Below are 22,062 nucleotides of genomic sequence, written 5' to 3'. Positions count from 1 at the left end.
TGGGGCCCCACCCACAGATCTACATTAATCCCCTTGCAAGGGGAGCTTCCCTTTTGACCCAAGGTCCTTCCATCAGGCCTCCCCTCTTAAAGACCCCCACATCTCAGTATCTCCATCCTATGGTCCAAGTTCCCAACAGAGGAACCTCGGAGCATACACTCAAACTGTAACCAATCCAAAGAGAGTCAGATGTCATTTGTTGTGTAATAGCTGATTTTAGAGTGCAGTGGGCCAGAGGCACAGAACTGTTAGAAGGGTGGCCTCATCTCCTCTGCCTTCTAATTAAGTTCTAACTGCTGCATTCCACAGGTTCACATGCTAGGATGGAAAGACGATGGTGGGGGCGGGCGGTAAATCCCACTGCCTGGCATCTCCCACACTCAGAAGAACAGCTTCTCCGAGAAACAGACTCGAAGCTTTGCCTTACATTGTGGCCAGGCAGGCCAAGTATTGCTATGACATTATTACTCTGCGTGCCACCATGCAGGGGAACTGCCAGTTGTAGAGTCACACAGGCACTGTCAGCTGAACAAGACTTCTTGGTGACCTTTGGCCTGACACTTATTCCAAGCCAACACATTCAGACAGACTTCTTAGCTGGATTTGGAAGTGTGTAACAGTGTGACAGCTCCTGAGGAGACTCCTTCGCCCTCATTTCCTCTGGCATTCTGTTTGCCTGTCCTTGGGCTGTCCTTAGTGTCTGAGCCCCATCTGCTCTGCATCCATCACCGCTGAGGGCCTCGGGTGCTGGTCATGTCCCATGTACTTTTCTCCTCTTGGCCCTTACTGAGTTTCAGTTGCTGATGAGGTAAACCAAGGACTGTGAGTTTGTTCTTCATTATCCCTGGGGCATGGGAGAAAATCCTGCACTTTTCTTCCATAGTAGCTTTGAAAGCTGGAGGAGACACACCCAGAGAGGATGAACCTGGTGACTGGGTACTGCCAGTCTGACAGCTCCATTCTCAGATGCAGTACTGCAGAATTCAACACTCCCACTGGCCCTGAAGCCACATTTCCTAACTTTCCCAAATACTAGTCATGTGCATACTTGCAGGCCGTTTCATTGCATGCCTGACTAACATGCAGGCCCCCTATCTCACCAAGAAGAAAGCCAGTCTTTCTAATACTCCAACTAAACCCCCCACCCTCTCCTCTCTGAGATCATCTGCTCTGCTCCAAGCCTTCACTCTACTCCAGCCACTCTGGCCTTTTTCTAACTCACCAAATATGGTAAACCCGAGGCCTTTGCTCTTAATAGTCTCTTGGCCTTCCTCCCCATATCCCCCCCCCAACTCTCTCACATCTTTAAGACTGTCAAATGTCACTTCAACACCATCCTTAACCATCCCATAACCTTCTAATTTGCGACTCTATATTAATTCACTTTAATGAGTGGGCCCTGAGCTCCAGCAAAGCTTTGTACCCACTTCGTTCTGTTTCCACAGCCCTGAAGCACTACCTAGCTCTCTGTAGGGTGATCTCTAACTCTATAGTTATTGAATAAAATGCACAAGTGAAATAATGTTCAGCTTAGACGCCTGCCCCTGCTCTCAGTTACAAGGTCAAGATCCGGAAACCCCATTGATGAGTTGGTATTCTCCTCAGAGGGCAAGGGAGCTGGCATCTGGGCTTGCAGCTGCACACACACTGCACACTGCACACACACACACACACACACACACACACACACACACACACACGCCCCTCCCCATCCCCAACTCCCTCCCCTGCCCCGCAGGTGCTGGGGGAGGATGAGGACTGAGGCTGCCTGGGGCAGAGGGGAGCCCGAGGAGGGGCGCAGGCCAGCACAGGCAACCTGCGATGGCAGGGCCAGCCGAGGCAGGCCCGCCCTTCACACCCCCTCACACTAGGCACCCGGGCCTTTGGAGCCCTAGAGCGTCCTCGGGGTGGCTGCCCTGGCTTGACCCCGCAGGGCTCCAGGTTCGCTCCTGAGCACTGTCCCGCGCTCCTCCTCACTGCCAGTCCGGCCTCCGCCCCGGCCCGCTGCGGCTCCGGCCCTGGCCGGCAGGGGCCGCTCCTCGCGGCGCCCGGGGCCCCGCCGCGCCCGCCGCCGCCCGCTCCCCGCCCCTTCCCCGGCCGGCGTTCCCGTTACGCCGCGGAGCCGGGAGCCGGAGCCGGAGCCCGCGGCCGCAGCGGGAGGCGGCGCGGGGCCCGGCGGCGGCGGGGCCTGCGGGGCCTGCGGGCGCGCGCCGGGCCGGCCAGGGCGGCCATGGCGACCAGGAAGGCGGGCTCGCGGCTGGAGACGGAGATCGAGCGCTGCCGCTCCGAGTGCCAATGGGAGCGGATCCCCGAGCTCGTCAAGCAGCTGTCGGCCAAGCTCATCGCCAACGGTACGCGCGGGCGCACCGGGGCTTGCGGGGCCGCCGCGGCCTCCGGGGCTAGGCCTGAGGCTCCGGGCGCGAGCAGGGGCGCGGCCGGGCGGCGAGGCGCAGGCCGCGCGGTGCGCGCGGGCCAGGCCCTTGGGGAACGCGGGGTCCTCCGGTCACGCGGCGTACAGCTGGGCGGGCGGGCTCTGTCGGAGCCCTAGACTCCTGACGGGCAGAGTGGAGAGGCTCACCGACCCCAGAGACCAGAGGCCAGCCCCGGGCTTCCAAGAAGTTGGAGTGTGTGTGTATGTGTGTGTGCGTTTTTGTGTGTGTGGCGCCCCCAGGACATACCTGTGGGCATCTAGGGGCCACCAGAGTGTGTGTGGTGTGCTCAGAGGTCCTGTGAATGGAGATGTTATGAACATATGGTATTCAAGGAGGGAGCTCAGACTTAGAGGGTGTCAGGGGCGGCGTTGGCAGGTTGGGGTTTGTGTCTTGAGGTCAGACAGTTGGATGTCAAATCTGCAGACCCAGAGAGGATAGGGTGGAAGAGTACAAGGGAAACAGTCAGGGCGTCTGGGAGAAGATTACTGGACAGAAAGGTGAGAATGTGATTAACAGTGAGGGAAATGGAGCTGATTGGATGAGGGGCCTGGTGCTCCCAGGAACCAGGATCTGAGTTGGGAAACCTGGTGGCTGGACTTAGCCAATGACCCCATTTGCTGAATTGGTTCTTCCAACCCATCCAACCAAAACTGCAGCCAAAATCACATTCCAGAGCAAGACTCCACGTGGCCTTATTTGTTTTGGAAGCGAGTATGGTTAATATTTGCTTGTCTTTTAATACGCGCCAAAACCACAGGCAGGCACTTGGAGCCTGGTGAGAGGGCAGAGGATTTTGTCCTCCTTCACCTCTGGCTTCCCAAGGCTGTCTGAGCCGGTGTGGGACGAACGAATCACAGAGGGAATGAATGAAGGACTGCCACTCTCATTCAAGGAAGGACATGTGTACTGCTCTCAACCTTCACCCCGCACTATCCAGAAATGGGCAGGGAAGTCACCCAGCCTCTTTAAGGTTGGTGGCTGTTTGCAATTTTATGGAAACAGTGCCTAGAAATGAAAACTTAAAAAAAACCAACCAACCAAACAAACAAACCAAGTTTCTCTGTCTGTCTCTCAAACTTACCATACAGATTAGGCTAGCCTCAGAGTCTCCTGCCCCCTGCCTTGCCTCCCAAGTTCAGGACCGTAGGCAAATGTCACCATGCAGAGAGGGCAAGATTTTGGTTTTGCACACTATCAACCACAGGACCTTGCTTTGGGTAGGTGTGGAAAATGGTGATTTGTGTTTGTTAAGTTAGCATTTGAGGGAAAGGTGTTGAGTCCTCAGGACCCCAAAGGTGTCTTGACCTTGCCTGCTTTTGTGGCATCTCCTATCCTGCATTTCCCTTTTTCTTGTTGAAGTCACTTCCATCCCTCTGTCAGGTGGATGGTAGCGTTTGGTGCGGTCTTGAGCATCCTCCCGTCTCCACCTGCTACTGCTGTCTGCTCTCGTTCGTTCAGCAGTTTGTGCAGTGCCCACCTGGGCCAGGGGCTGACCAGATCCCTGCTCTCTTGTATTTGCTTCCTCTGAGAGGAACACTGAGAAACAGATAGGAAAGCAGTCGGCGAGAAGCTGTTTAAGGAAAACAGATACATTTATGTGGTTGAGATAGTGGACAGAAAGGAAGGAGAGACTGGCTCAAGTTGCTGTGATCTCTGCAGTGAGAGGGTGCATGGACCCCTCTTTATTCATTCATGGGCCCATTTTCAAGGCCCCTTCTGAGCTTGACTCTCTTTCCAGAACCTGTGGCCTTATCTGCAGCTCTGAATAGGGTGTGGGGTGGGGCAGGGCAGTGGTGACGAGGGGAACACTGTGTGTATGAGTTAGTTTCGGAAAAGTCATGGGGGATAGCTTTCTCCCAGAGCCTCACATGGTGAGCAGCAGCCGTTGATGGGGAGAGGTCATCTAGACTGGAAAAGGTCAAAGAGGCTGCTCAGAAAGTCAAAAGGAAAGCAGAAAAGGGGATGAAGCAAACCCAGAACAGTGTATCGACTGCAGGTACAGAGAAATCTTTGAGGGTGGGTCTTCCCCTGGCTGAGGGGACCTTCCTGGTGCTGGTAGTGGGACCTCTTCTTGTCTTTGGGGGTCCTGGCTACCCTTCAGTCCCTGTGCGTTTGCTGGCACAGGTATTAGGCAGGTGGCACACTGCTTATAAACCTTTGCTGCTTAAAGTAAGGAAAACTAGTTAATGCCACGCTTGTCCTACTAAGCTTTTCTGAAGGCAGCTGCAGGCCACCAAAAGCATGCAGTTCTTGCAACCAGTACCCAGGGGCTTGAACCTACTGCTGCCACCCCCTGCCTCTGTGACCTGGGTCAAGTCTCTGAACAACCCAGAGCCACAGTCGCTGCACACCTCAGAAGGCTCAGCTGCAGTCCTGTCATTCTAGAGACAGACTAGTCAGGGCTGCCTAGCGAGACCATGGGGGTTTGTTTTTAGAGAAGTACCTTGCAGGAATTATGAAGATTAAAAGAGGGCAGGATGGACTTGGTGATACACATCTAATCTCAGCTCCAGAGGCAGAGGCAGGCAGGTCTCTATGAGTTCCACAGTGAATTTAAAAGTTCTGGGTTTGATCCCTTGTATCGTCTACAGACTGGGTGTGGTGGCATATCTGTAATCCCAGACACTCAGAAAGAAGGGTGGGAGTCCAAGGTCACCCTTGGCTAATCAGTTTGAGGTCGCTGGGGCTATAGGAGACCCTGTGTCAAGAAAACAAAACAAAACAAACAGACAGATTAGCCTGAAGACTCCTATTAGCAGCCACAGAGCCTGATACCTTAGCAGCAGGCCATTTCTTCTTTCTCTTTCTTTACTCATTCATCCCATCAATTCTACAAATATTGAATACCCACTGTGAGCCACAGGAGTCTATACTAGTGAACACAGGCAAAAGCTACGCTCTACCCAGCTCTGTGAAGCCCGCCTTTTGGCGGGGAAGGGCCAGGGAGGCAGATGGTGTGATCACTGCATAACAAGCAGGATGTGATGGTGGCCAGTGCTGCCAGAGAGTAAAGGGAAAGGGTGGGTGGGGGTTGCAGGGACTGCTGACTTTAAATAGTGAGCTAGGGTGGCTCCAGTGGCTTGGGGAGCTCTACTGAGAAGGCCGAATGGGAGATAAAACTGGAGACACTAAAGGAGTGAGTTCTAGAGAGGGGGCTTCAGGAAAGGGGCCTGGGTGGACACAGAGCATGTGCACCTTATGGGCTACTGTTGTGGCTTTGGCATTTCTCTGCCTGAGATAGGAGCCAGGGGCGGGTGAGAGCAACAATTGCTGTTTTCTGCTTCTGCTCAGCAGAGACTGCTTCTTCTGGGACAGATGTGCTGGGTCCCCACTAGGGACTCTAAGCTGTGGACACATAGAGTTAAAGTCCCATCCTGACCCTGGAGATAAACGGGCTGGACATTGCCAAGAGATGGGTGAGTTAGAGAAGATCAGATGCCAGGTTAGAAGGAAATCCACCCAGCAGTCTGACTTCTGCCTCACACCCTCTGTATGCACCCACTGTATGCAACAGTTCACTGAGCAGTGGTGGCGTATGCTTTTAATCCCTTGGGAGGCAGAGGCAGGCGGATTTCTGAGTTCTTGGCTAGCCTGGTCTACAGAGTGAGTTCTAGGACACCCAGGGCTACACAGAGAAACCCTGTCTCGAAAAACCAAAATAAATAAATAAATAAAGGAAGGAAGAAAGAAAGAAAGAAAGAAAGAAAGAAAACCAAAAAACAGTTCTCTTTACATAGTTTGATGTATTGGGATATTGGAAGCTGGCCTTGCCTCAAACTCACTATGTAGCTGAGGATGACTTTGAACTCCTGATACCTTGCCTCCACTTTTTTTTTGTTTGTTTTTTCTAGACAGGGTTTCTCTGTGTAGCCCTGGCTGTCCTGGAACTCACTCTGTAGACCAGGCTGGCCTTGAACTCAGAAATCCACCTGCCTCTGCCTCCCAAGTGCTGGGATTAAAGGCGTGCGCCACCACCGCCCGGCTCTTGCCTCCACTTTTAAGAGTGCTGAGATTACAGGCATTTGCATGCTGTACTAAGGATGGAACTTGGGGCCTTGTGCATTGGTAGACAAACATTCTCTAATATCCAGACTCTTCCTGGAGCTTGCTGAGTGACATTGAGCCAACTGGTCAACCTCTCTTGAGCCTGTCTTCTCATTGGTAAGACAGGGTTTATAGTATCTGTTCCATGAGCTACATACATCTCCAGTCCCTCATTCCAAGTCTTAAAAAAAATCAAAACCTGGTTGTAATGGCTGGCTCTGTGCCAGCTGGCTCTAGCAAGAGGCTAATCTCTTATTCTCTTGCTACCTGTTTAAGCATTACCTAGACAGTGAAGAGAGTTTCTTAGCCCACTCCACCCATGCACAACCTGCATATCAGCAAGGACAAGGTGTTGGGTACCGGGAAACCTGAGGTGACCAGGCTAAGGTTGTGGAGCAGCGGGATCCTAGGAGAATCAGTTATACATCAACTTCTGGTTGGCCCACAGGGTACTCCAAAGAATATTTCTGTTGTTCTGACTTCCCAGAATGTCACCCGTCAGGTTTTTAATGGCAAGGTTCACTGTGTGTGAAGGTAGCGCACCTAGAGAGCTCTCCCTGGGACTGACTGAGTGATCTAGAGCCAACTGAGTACCCTCGCTGAGCCTGCCTTTCCATTGGTAAGATACCATCTCCTGCTCCAAGCTGTCTGTGAGGACTGGTACCTGTAAACCTCTGCAGGTGGTGAAAGAGTCTTCCTTCTTCTCAAAGGCTTTGTGTGGCCATGGCTGTTGACCTGGCTGGGGACAGTCTGTTGATCAGACTGAGACTCGTGGAAAAGGTGTGTCTGAGCTGGTACTTAACCAAGGCCTGATACACTCCTGTGACAAGAGCTAGCCATTCATGAGTCCCAGGCAGCCTCTGGCAGGTCAAGAAGCTTCTCATTAACTTCCCAGCCAGTTCATCTCCTTAGGCAGCTGTGCACCTGAGCTCACTTGGAGTGGTGAGGCCCCGCATGGTAGTTCTCTCATTAGGGATCTCAGCCCATCTGATTTAGTGAGACTTCAAGGTAAGGTATTTTAACCAACTGGTGGTGATGGGTTGGTAGGGAAACAGTTCTTTTGTTGTGGGGAGGGGGGGTTCGAGTTTGGCCTCAAAATCTATTGATTGCTATGTGAAAGGTTCTTGGTTTGCCTGTGGCTGACCTCTATGCTGTTTGAAGGATAGGCATGGATTGCTTCATAGCTTCCCCGTCTAGATTCCTGATATCTTGAAGCCTCTGCCGCCTTCTCAAGAGATGCAGCTATTGGTGGCCCAAGGGCTTCTTGGCAAAGGCTGGGTTTTATCTGAGTTTCTGCTGTGCCGTGAGAGAGTGGCCTTGCTGTTGAGGACTGACCTCTTAGGACATTCCTGGGGCACCCAATAAGCCTTTGGGAGTCAAACTGCCCCCAAGTCAGTGAGGCCTCCTATGACCCTCTCTAGCCGTGCTTCCAGGCCAGCATCCTGCTTTTAAACATGTTCTTCTTGTCCCCTGAAGCTCATGGTACAGAATGTGTCCTTATTTTTGGATTGCTGGCATAAGGCTTCTGCACTTATGGTCCCTTGACTTCCTATGGCTGACCATGGGGCTGGGACTGCCTTGCCCTCCCTGTGGCCTCATGCCTGGAGGAGCTTTGAGGCTCTGAGCTGAGGGAGGGAAGGATTCCTGACTTCCATTGGCTTGGTCCAGCAGTTCTTGGAGCACATCCTCCTGTCACCTGGGAGTAGCGTCTTTTCCTCATCCCTGGGCTGGCTTTGATTCCTGGCCCCCTGACTTATGGTACCACTTTTGCTCATGGTAGACATGGAGTCTTCACTGAAGGTCAGACTACCCATCAGGCAGGGTCTGGTCCAAGTTCCTCCCACTGTCCTTCCTTCACGGGAAGTGCAGCCATAACAGCCTGGACCATAGAGACCTTAGAGATCATGTCAGGTGCCATTTTTCAAACTGTGTTGGGGAGCCTCTCTTGGGGATGGGGCAGGCCAGGGCTCATGTGCTTAGAAAACAAAACCATTGAAATCCTGAATCAAGTCTACACATGAGGGCAGAGAAGGAGGTGTCTTCTGTGATGGCTGAGGCAGGAGAAGCAAGCAGAGTGAGGTAGAACCCCAGTCCTGAAGAACAGCTGCTTGATTCCTCGTGTGAGAGGACCTTTAGAGACTCTAGGGTAAAGCAGCGGCACACGGAAAGTCCTTCTCAATCCCTCGAAGCATGCATTTCTAAATGAGGGCTACTTTAGAATACCGCATGTATCCTGAGCATTGAGTGACTCTTCGAGTTGGGCCGGGCAGCAGACTGCATGAGTAGTCATTGCAAAGGGATGATGATGCTGTGAACAGGTGCCAGTTCATCTCAGGTCCTCTGACTCAAATGAATGACAGTGAAAAACAACTATGGAGGGCTGGGGAGATGGCTCAGTGGGAAAGTGCCTACTCACTAGAGAGCACAAGGCTCTGAGCTCCAACCCCTAGTGCCCAATCAAACATGCTGGGTGTGGCAGTGAGCATCAGTAACCACCCTACCCCATCCTGGAGCAGAGGCAGGCTGATTCCAGGTTTTGCTGGCTAACCAGTTTACCCAAAAAGATGAACTCTATGTTTAGTGAGAACCTCTATGAAGAGTGACTATGGAATGTCAGCATCTGCCTCCAGATGCTCATGCATAGGTGAGGGCATCCACATGGACAAGTGTGCGTGCATGTGCGCACACACACACACACACACACACACACAGACACTCACACACTCACAGAGGCACACACACATACACACTAAATAAATAACAAGCTTTTGATTTTTAGAGAGTTCTTGATTTCAGAAATTAGTGCTGATGTACTATAACCTAGAAGTGCCAGACTCGTAAGGCAGCTATAAGGACAACCCAACAGTGTTTAGCTGGTCAGAGAAAATGTTACGGTGGACCAGTCATTTCATCTTGCTGATGGTGGCATTTCCCTCTTCCACTCCCTGTGCGAGACTCTTTCTCTTTCCATACCACCTCGCCTGTTTCATCGCCAAGTGGCTAGCTTTTAGGGCTGAGGGCCATTGATTTTGTGACCTCAAATTGTAGAGTTGGGCTCACAGCTGACTGGTGGAGTGTTGTACTGCCTTGGCCCATGCCTAGGCTTATGCGTCCAGTTCTCTGAGCAAATAGAGCAGACCACAGAGAGTAAGGATGAGGCTCTCTTGCCTCGGGAGTGAGGGATTCCCCCTCTTCTTTCCATTCTCCTTTCGCTGCCAGCCTATCCTTGTGCTGGCCGCTTTACTGTGGTTGGGCCCTGATTTGTGATTCCAGCTTCAAACCTATGATTGCTTCTGAGGCTTTGCTACACCCAGTCAATGACTGGCTGAGGTGTAAGCACATGCCTGCTCTCGTCAGTGAGATGGTAGTGGTTATTTACTTGATGCAAGGGCTTCTGGGAAAGGAAGATTGCCTGTACATGCTTATAAGGGGAGAAGAAGCACTTTTCTTGCCTGGAAAAAGCTGTTCATGCCTTTGAAGCCTAGAGTGGCTTCTGTCTGTTCATGCCTTTGAGGCCTGGAGCGGCTCCTGTCTCGTACCCATAATGGGTTCTGGCCCCTCCGTGGAGCCAAGCTATGGAGGATGGCAGCATAGAGACAAGAAACCTGGGGCTGCTGAGGTGTTGGAGGCCTGTGCCTGGAGCAGCTCTTCCCTCGGCTTCCTGCAGTGCAGTGTGAGATAATGCATTCCTCCAGTGCCCACACTGAGTCTGCTCACTGCTGATGACTTACTGCCGAAGGCATTTCAACAAGTTCTCCTCTCTGCCCTGGGCTGCCTGGCCAGCCTGCTCTGGCCACTTGGGAGTAGCCTTTGCTCTTCATTTCTATTGGCTTCACATAGCAAGATTCCTCTCCCTCTGGGTGACCTCATGCTTGGCAGAAGGTGGAGTGTTGCAGGCAGCTGATGTGTGTGAAAGCTGGTGTTTCCATTGAGAAGCCCAGGAAGAAGAAGGAGGTTTTCATATGCCTTCCAAAACCATCCCCCTCAACCACTAGGACAAGGATAAACAATGCCATGGAAAATATGGAGGACAGCCACAGCCACCAGAAAACCTAGTGCAGGAGTCACATGCCTGCCACCTTAGGGCTTGCTTAATCCTGCTTAGTAGGTGTGCCAGAGGAGAAGGTGCCAGAAACCACTCAGAGCAGATCTTTTGGGTTCTTTTAGAGGTCCACCAGGCCTGGAGCCAGCATCTTCATATACTGCCTTGCCCACCAAGGTCCTCTTGTGAGCCTCTACAGCTAGTTTTCTTGAATTGCCGCTGTTAAAACAGTGTCAGGAGGGAAAGAGACTGGACAACATTTTTTTAGGCTTCTCCTTTGTGTCAGATGCTGGGTGTGAACATCTACACGAATTCTTGGTAACCCTAGCAGCTAAGTGAGGCAAGGGTCATAATCCTTCTCATTTGGGGATGGATAGGCCGAGGCCCGGAGAAGCTCATGAGATGGAGTCTAGCTCACAGGTGACTAGTTTTGTTATCCTTCTATCACTCTGGTTTTGCTGATCAGTTGGATTACAGAATCACTGAGATAGCTCATTTAGAGTCTAGGTTACCAACTCCACTCCTGGAGATCCTGTGCAGCAAGTTTTGGAGATGTCTGCATTCTTAGCCCCCATGTGGTGCCAGGGAACCGAGCCTCATGGTGTGAGGAGCAGTGAGGGCAACTCTGGACATTGTAGATTTTCAGACAAGTCCCAGAGGAGTCTCTTGACAAGTGGTGATCTTTCTGGCTAAGGCAGGGGCTTGAACTCTGCATTTTTAAGCAGAACTTTGTGGCTTGAATTGGCAGCTGCTAGGCCCATGCTAATCATAGTAATTAATGAGCACCTACTGTATGCAAAACACCATGGTAGACAAAACACCATCATGGTGGCAGAGGGACATCAGAAAAATACAATGAGGAGGTCACTCCAGCAGCTTTCACAGTTCAGATTAAGGACTCAGGTTTCTGCACCTGACTGAGCATCTATCTGCTCCAGGAGATGTAGTTTGGGTCAGAAAGTGTGACTCTCCTTTAAAAAACGGAGGGGTTTATATACTTTATTATTTTATGTGTATGGGTGCTTTGCTTGCATGTATATATGTTACCACATGTGTGCCTGGTGCCTATAAACGTGAGAAGCCTTGGACCCCCTAGAACTTCAGTTAGAAATGGTTGTGAGCTGTTATGGGTGTGCTGGGAATTGAATCCGGGTCTACTGCAAGAGCTCCAAGTACTCTTAACTGCTGAGTCAACTGTCCAGCTCATGGAAGCACGGCTCTTCATCCCTGTGCCAGGTTTCTGGTCTATAGGGCATTCCTGGACCAGATGTGAGAATGATTGTTCAGTTGGTAAGAAAATGAGACCCTGCAGCCTGGGAGACAGTGACAGTGTCATAAACCATACAGACTGTGGTTGGATTGCTGGAGAGCTGAGGCCAGGTTGGACATAGGTAGGTAGACCTGGCACATACAGCAGGAAGATTTTGAGCAGGATGATGTAGGAGCTGACAAGCTGCCTTAGTCACTTTTCTGTTGCTGTGGTTAAAAAACACTCGGACAAAAGCAGCTTAAAGGAAAAAGCATTTGTTCTTGGCTCACAGTTTGAGGGTACAGCCCACCATGCTGCAGAAGGCATGGTGGCAGGAGCAGGAGATAGCTCTTCACATTCGATGAGCACTCAGTAAGCTGAGAGTGAGCAAGTCAGTTTGGGCTGTAAAGCTTCAAGGTCTCCCTCCAGTGACCTACTTCCTATATTGAGACTCCACCTCCTGAAGGTCTCACAACCTTCCCCAACATTTCTACCAGCTAAGACCAAATGTTTAAACACATGAGACTGTGGGGACATTTCACATTCAAGGATATCACCCTAGTGTACAAAGTCTATGTGTTTAACACTGAAAGCCCCAAGTGTGTTATCAGGTACACAGTGGTGCACAATTAACGAATAACCTACCTCTGAGGTCTACTTGCCAGATCTGGCAAGCAGGGCAGCTGTTGGTGGGTAAAGCATTTTATCAAGGGGAAGGCGCTCTGGTGCAGGGACGACAGTGGCATCGCCTGCCTGGTTCCAGGGGAGGCATGCTGTGCCTCAGTTCTTCAGGGATGAGGAGCAGAAGCAGCCAGCAGGTGAGTGAGGAGCCTGGTCTGGGGAAGGAAGGCACCACAGTCAGTGTTCCACTGCTGTGAAGAGCCACCTGAGCAAGGCAACTCTTACAGTTTCATATGGTGAGTTCCTCATCATGGCAGGTCTGGTGCTAGAGCAGTAGCTGAGAGCTTTACATCCCAGTCCATAGGCAGCAGGTAGAGAGAGGGACCCTGGGCCTGACCACCCAGAGACATACCTCCTCTACCTATTTGAACACGGCCATACCTCCTAGTCCTTCCAACACTTCATCGGCTGGGGCTAGGCTTACAGACATAGGAGTCTATAGGGGCCAATCTCACGCAAACCGGTACAGAAAGTGGTGGGGTCCAAATGCCTGGCTCCTTAGAGGGGCCGAAGGAGCAGGAAGCATGAGGACAGTAACAGCCGTGGCAGCCATGTGAGCAGGGGTTTCATGTGGTGCTCCATATGACAGAGGCCCAAAGCTAAGGACAAATGTGTCAGCTGGCTCACAGAACTAGAGCTCCTACCCATGGCTGCCAGACTCCACATCCCTCCTCTTCTGGCCATTGAGTCGATACTTTGAAACCAGCATAGGATGTCCAGGAGTTGTATGTGTAATGGGAATGCAGATAAATGTTACCACTAGACTGTCAGGTCCTCGAGCTGGACCTTTTGGTTGTGTTTGCTCATCGCCAGATCCTAAGTACTAGTGCTAGGCACACAGTGGGCATCCTAAGCCCCAACGACAGTGTCAGGTACACAGTGGTGCGCAGTTAATGAACAAGCCAACCTTGAGGAGTTTACACACCCATTTACTCTTCAAACCCTGAATCTCTGCTGAGGACCACTCATTACCCTGTGGCCATGGAATGACTACTGAGACCTACTCACGAGTCTAGACATAGAGTATGGAGATGGAGTAGATGCTGCTCAGGTCAGGGCTGGGTGTGGCAGTGGGATGAGAGCCATGGCAGTCCACAGGAGGGAGTCTGAGACCTGGTCCAAATGCAGGACTGTCTGTGTTGGGTGACTTCCATGGCTTGCTTGCCTGGGGCTCTGTGTATATCCTGGCTGGTGGATGCTGTTAGGGATGATGAACACCCAAGCTCTTTCCTCCCCAGGACTCTAGTGGCTCTCTAAGGAGTCTTTCCCAGAACACAGCAGTAGCTCTGGCTTTCTACTGGCCTCTTTAGCCACGCCTTAGTTCTGCATGCCTTCAGACTGCTTACTCTGTCCTGGGAGGCCTGGCTCCCTGGACGCACTGCTCCTCCCTGGCCCTTGTGGATCCAAAGGCCTTCTCTCAAGCTCCCTAGTGGCCAGTTGACAAGGGCCTTCTGCAGGGTATGCCTGGCCCATAACCTGCAGCAGTTGCAACTTTTCCTCCCTGGCCTAGGCTGAAGGAGTTGACCCTACTGAATCTTGGGCCCAGAAGCCTGGGAATACGGTCTCTGAGAAGCTATGCAGCTTGCTTCACTTCCCATGGAATCCCTTGCCTGCCTCTGCCCATTGTCCTGGCACTGATTTCTTGCTAGGGATGAAGATGTCGTTAGGTCCAGCCCCTTATCAGAGTTCCTTCCCTCTACATAAGTGTCTTTTGTGCCAGGACTCAGGGTCCCTGTCTCCTCACAGGCCATGTTCCTTGAGGACGGACCTGACATGGGCTTTGACTCCTCTAGGAGATTCTGTCAACTCTTTCTGGGTGGGTCTGACTTGTGTATGTGAAACTGGCTTCCTGAGAAGGTCATTTCCTAGACTCTGGGCTAGCCTGATAACATCCTCTGGCCTGTGGTTGCTTCCTGCCCTCAGAGCTCTGGAGATAGGCTAGATCAACCCTAGCAACTGACTTGCAGGTTATCTTTCGTTTCTTGGGTTGAGTTGCTCCAGCGGAAGTATGTGTTCACAATCATGTGGTGTGTGAGTATATGCATTAGAAAGGAAATGTGAGCAAGTATGGGGTGAATATATAACAGACTGTGACAGTGAATGTGTGTGTGAGCACGTATGCGTATGAGATTGTATGTTAGAAAGTAAGTGTGAACGAGTATGGGATAAGTGTGTAAGAGATTATGACACTGAATATGTGTAGGTGTGAGAGTGGATATATATATGAGAGTATATAACTGAGTGTGAGAATATGTGTGTATACATGTGTGAGTGACAGTAAGTGTAAACTGAGTGTGAATGTGAGTGTATAACAGTCTGAGGATTGTATAGTGTATAATGAGAGTGTTCACATGTGTATGACTCTATTACTGAATGTGTGGCATGTGTACACATGTATAACTGTATAAATGAGAGTGTATACATGTGTATGAGTGTATAGCTGAGAGCATGGCCAGTATATTCTCTAATCTTCCCCCAAGCAGCTGTCTCCAATCCCGTTCTCTCCCGTTTTTATGCTGTGTGTAGTAGGGAGGAGGGTTTGGCATGGCGCCTGGACTTTGACTATCAAGATTTCCTTAGAAGATCATTTACACCAGCATCTTCTGAGCCCCGTAATCTTTGCTTTCAGTCACGAGCTCCAAATACTCTCACACTGTGAACTAGGTGACAGATTAGCCAGAGGCAGCTAGAGTTGTCCAGTTATCCCGTAGAAGCCCTGAGGTAGGAACAGGAAGGGCTGGATGTTGGTCAGCAATCATGGCCAGTGTTTGGGAAAGCTTTGGGGAGCAGTCTCCTGAGACCAGTGTACTTGGTTCATTCCTATGCAAGAAGGGGAGACATATGTATCAACTGATTTCAGAAGTACTTACTAAGCACCTACTGTGTGCCGGGCACTGGTGTCAGAGCAGAGAGTGATGGGGTTGAATGAGTACCGAGGGGACAGGCTAGTGTTCACATTGTCTCACATTTTAAAACTGGGAGGAGTAGACAACAAATCCCTATTTTGTAGTAGAGGTGTGTGCCTTCTTGCTTTACTTCTTGATGCCTCTGGTCTGACCCTCTCTGCCTGCCAGGCAAGGCTTGCCGAGTGCTGCTCACAGCACACAGGCACCACTACTCTTCTGTGGGTTTATGCTCCTGTAGCCCGCGCAGTCTTCTCGCCAGGAAGAAGACACGCGGACACTAGGTTCCTTCTGCAGCAACTGTTTATTTGTCTCCATCCATAGGGAAAAAGGGGTCGAACCCAAAATCCGCACTGCTTATATACACCACAGTGCAGGGTATCTGCCCACAGCGTGGCGTGTCTGCTCATGATTGGCTGTTCGCTCATTACCCTACGTAACGCCCCGGGATGGGCCGTGACATGGCGTCTTTTCACTCTACGCACATGCGCCAACAGTTGTCCACTAGGAGTTAACAGCGGAAGTAGGCGCCATCTTGCCATGGCGAATGCCTCTCAAGATCACGGCTCCCCACACGCTCCCACCTGCAAAACAGACTTCTCCCTCTCTCACCTCATGACTTTGCCTCATTCTTAACTGGGCAGCTCCCTGCGGTACTACCATGATGTCTGCCAGCCTTCCCTTCTGCCACTGCTGTGGACTTCAGCTCCTTCAAAGGCTACAGCCCCAGGTCTCTCCCCTCAGTCCCTGCAGCGTGGGCCTATGCTATTCTCTGCCGTTCTCCTTGCTTGTGCCCTCAGCACACAGGTGCCATGCCTCCCTTCAAGGCACTGCAGTCTCTGCTCTGTTCTCCAGCAGTGACTTACCTTCCTCCAGATTGGACTGCCTCAGTGCCCTCACCTGTAGTCAAGGCCACACTGTGGTGTTGCTGCCATGTTCAGTGTACTGGCCAGGCCTGCACGCTTACCTCACTTAATGCTTCAGCCTTTGTCGTTCACTTGGCCACTTGCCAGAAGCTCTAGACCACACCTGCTGGGTCCCTGCTGAGACTTCTCCTCCCCAGAATGCCTTTCCCATAAGTCTCATTTTGGTTTCTGTTGCAGACACGTCCTGATTTTTCTTCCTAGACCTTTCCCCTCAGTTTCTTTTAGCTTTGATCTTGACTTGGAAACCAACTGTCACTGCAGGTTGAACTTGGCTTTATGCTTCTACTTCTGTAAATGGTGCTCTGGGGCCACTGCCCACCTTGAGGTCGGCAGTAGGTTTGTCTTTAATCCCTCTCCTTTCTCACAGGCCATGTGTCAGAGAGCTTCCAGTGGCTGCTGTAACAAAGTATCCCACAGCTGTATCCTCTTCGTATTATGGAGGTGAAGAGTCAGAATGTGGGCCTCTGCAGTTATTCAAGAGTCATTCAAGTGTTAATCAAGTGGAGCTCCACAGGTGGATGTGTCCCACCTCTGCCTGGGTTCTGTAGCTTGTGTATGTTATGTGGCTCTTACCCTCTGTTGTGTTAGAAGGCGGCTTTTATCCAGACAGATCACACCAGGCCAATATAGCTCCACAAGAAGAGGGTTTATTGGGGGGAGCGGGGAAGAGAAGAGGAATAGGGGGACAATGAAGAAGAAGAAAGGGCGAGGGGTTGAGGGTCTCTGCCTTTTATTTAGGCCATGATGTAATCACACCTACTACCACGCACAGAGGTAAGGTGGTGAGCAGGTGAAATGAATGCTGGGAATGTAGACAAAATGCTAACACCCTCTTCTCCATCTTTAGAGTGAACAGTGTAGCCTCCCATCTCTGCTTTGTAGCCACATCTCCTGAATGCAGACCAGTGCTCATTCACACAATTCAGGATAATCCTTCCATCTCCACATCTTTACATTGTCACATGTGCAGTGACACATAAAATGCATTCACACCTTCCCAAGATCGTGGTATGGAATTGTTGGGGCCATATTCCCAGCACAGTCCAGGAGCACACCTGGTTTGTTTTGCCTCTGGGTTATGTTTCCACTTTCTTCCTAGGATCATATATTCCTGTTCTCTCCTCTCACTGAGTCCACTTGCCACATAGCAGATGGAGGAAGCTTTCAGAAACTCAAGTCAGAGCAAGTCATCCGCTGCTTACAAACTCCAAGACTTTTACATTGAGCGTGTCCTTGGCACAGCTTTCTCGCTGGTCCTAGACCATGCCACCTGCCACCTCCCCTCTCTGGAATGCCCTTCCACAGGTCTTTGCATTCCTGTCTCTCTTGTCACTGTCTCAAGAACCCTCTCCGTGGAGAGTCTGTCCCTGGCGGGACCACTCAGTCTGAGGAAGACACAAGTCGCTGTTGCCTCACCTCTGTCCCCTAGCATTCTGTGGCCCTTTTCTGATTTACCTGTCTTCTCTAACTGGGGTGTGAGCTCTACGACTGTTCATCCTCTCACTCTCTCACTCGTAGCTGCAGGTGGGAGGAGTGCCGGGAGGCTGTGCAGTCTGTAAGGATTAACTGGGGGAGCTGGGGAAGCCGCCCTAAGAAGCCCTGAGGTGTGTTTTAAAGGGCAGTGGTTGTCTTAGTCAGTGTTCTGTTGCTGTGAAGAGACACTGACCACAGCAACTCTTATAAAGGAAGACATTTAATTGGGGCTGACTTACAGTTTCAGAGGCTTGGTCCATTGTCATCATGGCGAGAAGCATGGCAGCATGCAGACAGACATGCTGGAGAAGGAGCTGGGAGTTCTACATCCAGATGGGTGGGGAGCAGGAAGTGAAAGCCACACTAAACCTGGCTTCAATATGTGAGATCTCAAAGCCTGCCTCTAGTGACACGTTTCCTCCAACAAAACCCCATATACTCCAACAAGACCACACCTTCTAACAGTGCCACTTCCTATGGAGTCCACGGGAGCCATTTTTATTCAAACCACCACTTTGGGATTGATTCTATAGAAAGTGTACCCAGTGTACACTTTTAGATGAGAATAGTGACGGTGGTCTCAGGAGGATGCTGAAGGTATGGAGCATGTGTGTGAGAGAAGCTAATGGCCTAGGGAGAGGCGGGTGGGGCCTCAGGAATGAAGGATCATAGCCTTGTTACTTTCCACTAGACTCTTAGAGAGTAATTGAAGACAAGTGAACTCTGTGGGTAGCCAACGGGGGCCACTCAAGATTCAGAGCACACTATAACACAAGTCACCTTTTTTCCATTTACACTAACTGGTTAGGGGCTTGGTGAGTAAAAACAGTTGCCAGGCTTGATAATCTGGATTTTATCCCCAGGACATCCATGGTGGAGGGAGAGAACTAAATCCAAGAGACTGTCCTTCTGCTTTCGTGTGTGTACTGTGATGTGTGCACATATAAACAAATAGAAAACATTTGTGTTTTGTGTGTCAAATAGTAGTATGTACATAGTAGTAAAAATCAAATAATTTAAGACTATACTGGCGCTTTTCCCCCTGAAAATGGTATTATGTCCTGATAAACCCCTTCTATTAGTCACTGTTTTTATTGCTGTAACTGCATACCTGACAAGAATCAGTTTATGAGGGAAAAGATTTATTCTGGCTCACAGCCTAAGGACACAGTCTCCTATGGTGGCAGGCATGGTGGCAGGGGCAGCTTGTGGCGGTGGCTGTGGACACTTGCTCACGTCTGAGAGAATCAGGTTGGAGAGTGAGATGAATGCCGGCCTTCTGCAGACCATTTCTTCTTGACTTTTTTATTACTCATTTTAGGACCCAGACTATAAGCTGGTGCTGTCCACGTCCAGGGTAGGCCTTTCTTCCTCTGTTAAATCTAGTAGAGTAGTTTCACACCTCTGTTAAGTGCCCTCATACATATCTCTAGAGGTGTGTCTCCTAGGTGGTTTTAACTTTAGTAAAATCAACAGGAAATTTAGCCATCACACCCTGCGTAAGTTGAAAATAATGTTAGTTGAAAATGCAGTGAGTAGCTGGGTGGTGGTGGCACATGCCTTTAATCCCAGCACTTGGGAGGCAGAGGCAGGTGGATTTCTGAGTTTGAGGCCAGCCTGGTCTACAGAGTGAGTTCCAGGACAGCCAGGGCTACACAGAGAAACCCTGTCTCGGGAAAAAAAAAAAAAAGAAAAGAAAATGCAGTTAGTAGACTCAGTAAGCCGAGTCATAGCTTACTTAGCCTGAGAGCACTTAGATTAACTTACAGTTAGAGAAACTTAACAGTTAAGTTAGCTAACTTACAGTTAGAACTTACATCCAACACAAAATCTGGGTGCACACATGGATGATGTGCTCTCGTGGATGACTGAAAGCCATTCAAACATTTTGAGGAAGTCCCTTCTATATTAGTAGTAAACTTGGAAAAGATATTCACAATCTAGAGTATTGTTTTTTTATTTTTACACCATTATAAAGTTGGAAACGCATTACGTTTTACCATTGTAATGAAGGATCTTCTGTAGTGTAAAAGGTGAATGTCCGTCCTATACTATCTGTCTTCTCAGCCTTTCACCAATGTAGCTACTCTTGGGACCTTATATAGGGAGTCTCAAAGTAACCTGGCCATATGTATAATGTAAACGTGATTTATTGGGAGGTGGGGAATGCATGTGCCATAGTATCCATGTGAAAGTGAAGGGACAACTTTGTGGGGTTGGCTTCTTCACTTCTCCATGGATGTTAGGACAACTTTGTGGGGTTGGCTTCTGCACTTTTCCATGGATGTTAGGCTTCTATGGCTCTGCCCACTGAGCCATCTTTCTAATCCCCATTCTTCTTCCTCCTCTTTCTCTTCCTTCTTTCTCTGCCTCCCTCTCTGCCTCCTCCTCCTTCCACACAATAATACCATTTTATACACCCTCTTTTGTATCTTGCTTTTTTTCACCCTCTGTCTCTGAGATTATTAGCTGTTACTATGTAACAAACTGGCTCAAAATGCAATGCCTTACAGCTGACTGTGGCCACAGGGCCTGGTGTCTGCCGCTCTTGGATGGGCTCTCACATGTGGAGTGTGACTCAGATAACGCCATTGTCTTTCCTGTGGTCTCCAGTGGCCTGGCCTAATTCAGATCAACATAGGCCCAAGCAAGTCCATGATAACCACAGATAGCCAGATGAAGAGGAAGTGAGCCCTCCTCTTTCTAAGCTTCTGTGTATATCACAGCTTACACTATCTGTTGCTCAGGCTTGGGGAGTTTGTTGAAGACACGGGGCATTCATATATTTAGGTGACACAGATGTGCTTAAATAATTCCATCTGTTTAATTTGTTTAATGGATACCTTATGTTTCATTGGACATATCAAAATTCATCAAACAACTCCCTATATGTATTGTTTTTTGTCCTTTACCATTTCAGGCAGGGCTGTGTATAGGAAATTGTCTCTTTATTATGCATTTGTACTCAAAGATGCAAAGATCTATGGGAAAAGTTCCTAGACCTGGAATTCCTGAGTCTGATGATATGGATCTATAAACTACTATATAGAAATTGCTAAATTGCCCCTAGAGGCACTCCTGCCAATTTATATTCCTGTCAATACTACTTGTTTGTGTCTTATCAGAACACTTAGGAGTTGGGGAACTCATAGGTACTGAAAAGACCTGTCACTGGGAAAAGGCCAGATAAGTGGTGGTGGTGGGGACCAACATGACACAGGAGAAGCAGAAAACCCAGCTGTCTCGGCTGTGTGACAGAGTGGTTGCTGCGGAACCAGCTCTTCTTGACTAGAGGCTTGCCTTTCTCCCTTAGGTCACAAGCACACCAGGAATGGTTTGAACAGAGCTAAGTGACATGAACTGAGTTGTTGAGATTTTTGTGTTGGCGTCAAGGACTACAAAACAGAGAAGAAACCTGACATTTTTTTTCAGTATCCGATCTCTGCATACCAGCTGCTTAACTACCAGGAAGCTGCTGTGAGAAAGGCAGAGGCCACAGCCCTCCCTATCTTCCCTGGGGACGAAAGGGCCAGGTGCTCCAGGCACTGAGCTGTGCTGGCCGTAGAGCCTGTAGGTGTTCTGTTTGGAGCTGAACCAGGGCCCTGGGTCCGTCCACTGAGGCTAATGTCTGCCCTCTTCTCTGCCAGGGTCCTGCTGGTGGTTTGCCTCAGGCTTTAGCTCTGTTTCAGTCACTCTTTCAAACCAGCCTGACTCAGGCCCCTCAAACCCCTCTTCACTCTGATTTTCCCAGAGTCTAAGCCGATGGGGCAGGAAGGGGATTCCAAAACCACCTGTCCAGTTAGAAACTGCAGCCTAGGGCCTGAGTGGCTCTGGTGGAGGCTGAACAAGTCTAGATGTCAAAGCCCAGGTGATTTGTGCCTGGCAATGTTGGAGAGATGGTGTTCAGACCCCAGCTCCAGGATGAACTGCTTGTGGCCTTGGGCATGCTGCTTTTTCTCTCCTGCCTGTTCTCTGTGGTGATAGTCTCAACATCTTAAAGTTGCTTTTAGGAATTGCTCGGTACGTGGCCTTGTGCTTAGTAAGAGCCTGGTATGGCTGGGCTGTTAGTCAGCAGTATCCAGTATTTCTTTACTCTGATAATGCTGCAGACCCCGGGTGTACAAGGAGTGGACTTAGAGAGCGTTCAGTTTCCAGTGTTACTATTCTGGGATGTAGTAGGCCTTTCATGAAAGGAAAGATCAGTCCTAGTAGCTAGTGTTGCTTAGCACCTGCTGTGTGCTATATGCATTGCATCTCTTGCCAGCTGAGGAAAACAATGCTCAGAGAGATTAGGTGAGTCCTCAGTCCCAGA

At 50.1% G+C, this 22,062-nt stretch overlaps 1 protein-coding gene across 3 annotated transcripts in view; it reads left to right on the top strand.

Moving 5' to 3' along the window:
* The first annotated feature begins 2,105 nt into the window (after positions 1 to 2,105).
* Ttc7b (tetratricopeptide repeat domain 7B) overlaps positions 2,106 to 22,062 on the top strand; it is a 222,094-nt gene continuing 202,137 nt past the window's right edge. For 2 of the 3 annotated variants that reach the window (XM_031356456.1, XM_031356454.1), the window contains exon 1: positions 2,167 to 2,351. In XM_031356456.1, coding sequence (XP_031212316.1) covers positions 2,231 to 2,351 — 121 coding nt within the window. In that variant the 5' untranslated portion in view covers positions 2,167 to 2,230. Of the gene's footprint in view, positions 2,352 to 22,062 lie in introns of all 3 variants that reach the window. The other variant, XM_031356455.1, reaches the window with a different exon arrangement.

The sequence above is a fragment of the Mastomys coucha genome, unplaced genomic scaffold, assembly GCF_008632895.1.
Source record: "Mastomys coucha isolate ucsf_1 unplaced genomic scaffold, UCSF_Mcou_1 pScaffold6, whole genome shotgun sequence".
In the NCBI taxonomy this organism is placed as follows: domain Eukaryota; kingdom Metazoa; phylum Chordata; class Mammalia; order Rodentia; family Muridae; genus Mastomys; species Mastomys coucha.
Note: the sequence above shows the minus strand (reverse complement) of the source record. Positions and strands in the feature narration are given on the sequence as shown.